Source organism: Trichinella spiralis (genome assembly GCF_000181795.1).
Source record: "Trichinella spiralis strain ISS 195 chromosome Unknown Scfld9, whole genome shotgun sequence".
In the NCBI taxonomy this organism is placed as follows: Eukaryota; Metazoa; Nematoda; class Enoplea; order Trichinellida; family Trichinellidae; genus Trichinella; species Trichinella spiralis.
The window spans coordinates 6,074,676-6,077,230 of record NW_003526948.1 but is presented as its reverse complement, the minus strand read 5'-3'; the positions used below and the strand labels follow the sequence as shown (position 1 = coordinate 6,077,230).

At 40.2% G+C, this 2,555-nt stretch overlaps 1 protein-coding gene across 1 annotated transcript; it reads right to left on the bottom strand.

Annotated features, from left to right (window-relative positions):
- Positions 1-1,697: 1,697 nt before the first annotated feature.
- Tsp_10575a (hypothetical protein) lies at positions 1,698-2,510 on the bottom strand (the record flags this gene model as incomplete). The annotated part of the gene is made up of 2 exons (XM_003372275.1): positions 1,698-2,196; positions 2,370-2,510. Coding segments are annotated over 2 exons (640 nt in total), but the record flags the coding sequence as incomplete, so codon positions are not given.
- Between the last annotated feature and the right edge of the window lie 45 nt (positions 2,511-2,555).

Below are 2,555 nucleotides of genomic sequence, written 5' to 3'. Positions count from 1 at the left end.
TCATTAACTCGTGATGTTAATGGAGTAAAATCTTGATGCCTTACCTAAATGCCGTTTCTGTTATACTGAAAAATGGATTGTCCTATACATACACTTGGGCGCTTGTGCTGTCTTATGCCTGCTACTAAAAATCTTTCTTCACGACCCTTTATTTGCCTTGGTATCCCATAAATCGTTTCCCGTACTTTGTCGCCTTGATTGAACTGACCGAACTACCTGAAAAACTATTTTTACTGTTAAAGAAGAAATATGCTCATATATGATTACACTTGCTGAAGGGATATAATGCTACTTAAAATATACTTACATTGTGCCCCACATTGCTCTCGACAATATTCACTACAACCGTCCCTTTGCAATCATCACGCGAAGTGCTGATCTCAAACAAATAGAGCAGCAATAGTAATGACAGTTTATGGTAAGATGAGACTTTACACTAAAACAACTTTGATGTAATTTAACTAATAAGATCATAACTTGATTTTCAGATACTGTAACAGTAGATTTCTTTACAAAAATTGACATCAGAATAATAATTCCTGTATAACCAAGAAAAAATCGAAATACTTCAAGCGAAAGCAATAGCCATGGAAGTGACAGTAGTCTCATGTTATGACTGCTTCATCTTGACAGGGTATACCATTTGGGCAGCACATAATATGGCCTCGAATAGCGAAATAATGTTGAAAATAATATTCGAAAATTATACATTTAGCAAATAGATGTACAACCGTTTATGAATTAGAAGGGAAATATTGTTATGAAATTCTCAAAATGTAAAAGTTGATTTCATCAGTGGCATTCGCAATATATTTGAATCACTTGTCGAACAGTGGTCAGACAACAATGTTTTTGAATAGCACAGTAATGAGTAGATGTTAAAAATTGATTTCATAATTATGAAAGGCAGTTCTTGAAAATTATTTTCAATGAAACTTATTATGATTAAATGATTTCCGTTGTACTTTCAAGTGAATTCATCATTTATCAATCGCTATATGCAAAAACTTGCTTCATACATAAGCAAACCTGTAAGAAAAGTAATACGAATCAAGAACAATATTGATATGCTGAAATAATTTTAACAGGCTTGAAATGTTAAAAGATATCAGAGTTGGTTTTTGAATTTCAGTTTCAAGTCTAGAAATTCAATGGATTGTAGCGCTCTTAGGCGTTAAGTGATTTCAGACCATCACGAGAGGTTAAATGTTTATTATACAGAGCAAAAAACAGCGAATACAACAACATCAAAAAATAAGAAAAACGGAATAGCAATAGCACAGCACAGAATCACCGTCTTCCGACATGGCATCGGTGGGATGCGCAGATACAATTATCTTCTACCGTCGTCACACAGCCACCCTCTTTCAGAATAGTTCGACAAGAACTTTCTATAGAAGATATAATCCCGCAGGTGACCAGGTGGACGTCGCCTACGCGTCAGTCATCCGACAATATCTGACGCAGTTGGGGAGAGCTGATCATGAAATAAACAGTCGACACAATCAAGCGAAAGGAATAGCCATGGAAGTGACCGTAATTGAAATCTGAATAATCATAGAAAACGGTCAAACTCTCTTCAGAGAAAAAATTAATCCACGCTTTGAATACAAACGATTGGCACAGTGACAAAATAATGTATCGGCCGTTTGTTTTCAGTACTCGATCAACTTCGGCAAACACTGCGTTGGCATGCTTCAAGGCATTTTTCCGTTTTTGTTGACATTACTGCATCCAGTGGAGACAGTGCTGGCTGCAAGTTGGTGCTGGACAGTACCACCAATTTCACTGGCATTGCGATGGACGATTTGCCTTTGCATTTGTACGACATTTTCAACCGTCGCACGGTGCGTCAGTTCGACAAGTGCCATGGGAATCGAATTACCGATTTGGGTTTTCGTCCCGGTGGCCTGTGGTTGGTCAGCAGTAGCTTGGATTGGACGATCAAAGTTTGGGACTTGGCGTCTGCTTTTCTGGTCGATGTGCTCGCTTTTGACGATGCTTGCCGGTCTTTTGCGATCAGTCCCAACATAAAGTACATGGCCACTGTCCAGTGCGAACAACGCGGCATTTACCTGTGGTCGAACAAAACCTACTACCGTCCCGGCATTGCGCTGAGACAGTTGCCGGCGGACTATGAGCCCGCGACTGTTTTTCAACTGCCAGGAACTTCTTGTATTGATGAAAAGGGGTCGACTGAAGGTGGGGATAGAATTGTTGAACAACAGCCAACGCAGCAAGAAGTGACAGAAAAAGATGGTGAAACAGCAGTACACAGAATATAGCCCCACTGAGGGCAGTGAATACTTGCAGAATCAAAAGCACACAGATCACAATGGATGGAGTAGTGATTTCATGGGTTTGTGCACATTTTCGGGCCTTTCAGCAAATCGTTGGGCAAACTTGTCTGATTTGGATCTGCATCGGCAACGCAACAAACCAAAGCAACAGTTGCTGAAGGCGGGCAAGGCGCCGTTTCTTTCTGAAACCACTCCGGGCCTGATGCCCAGCTTTGACGTTGAGAAAGAAACAAAGTTGCACAACCGTCCACGCCT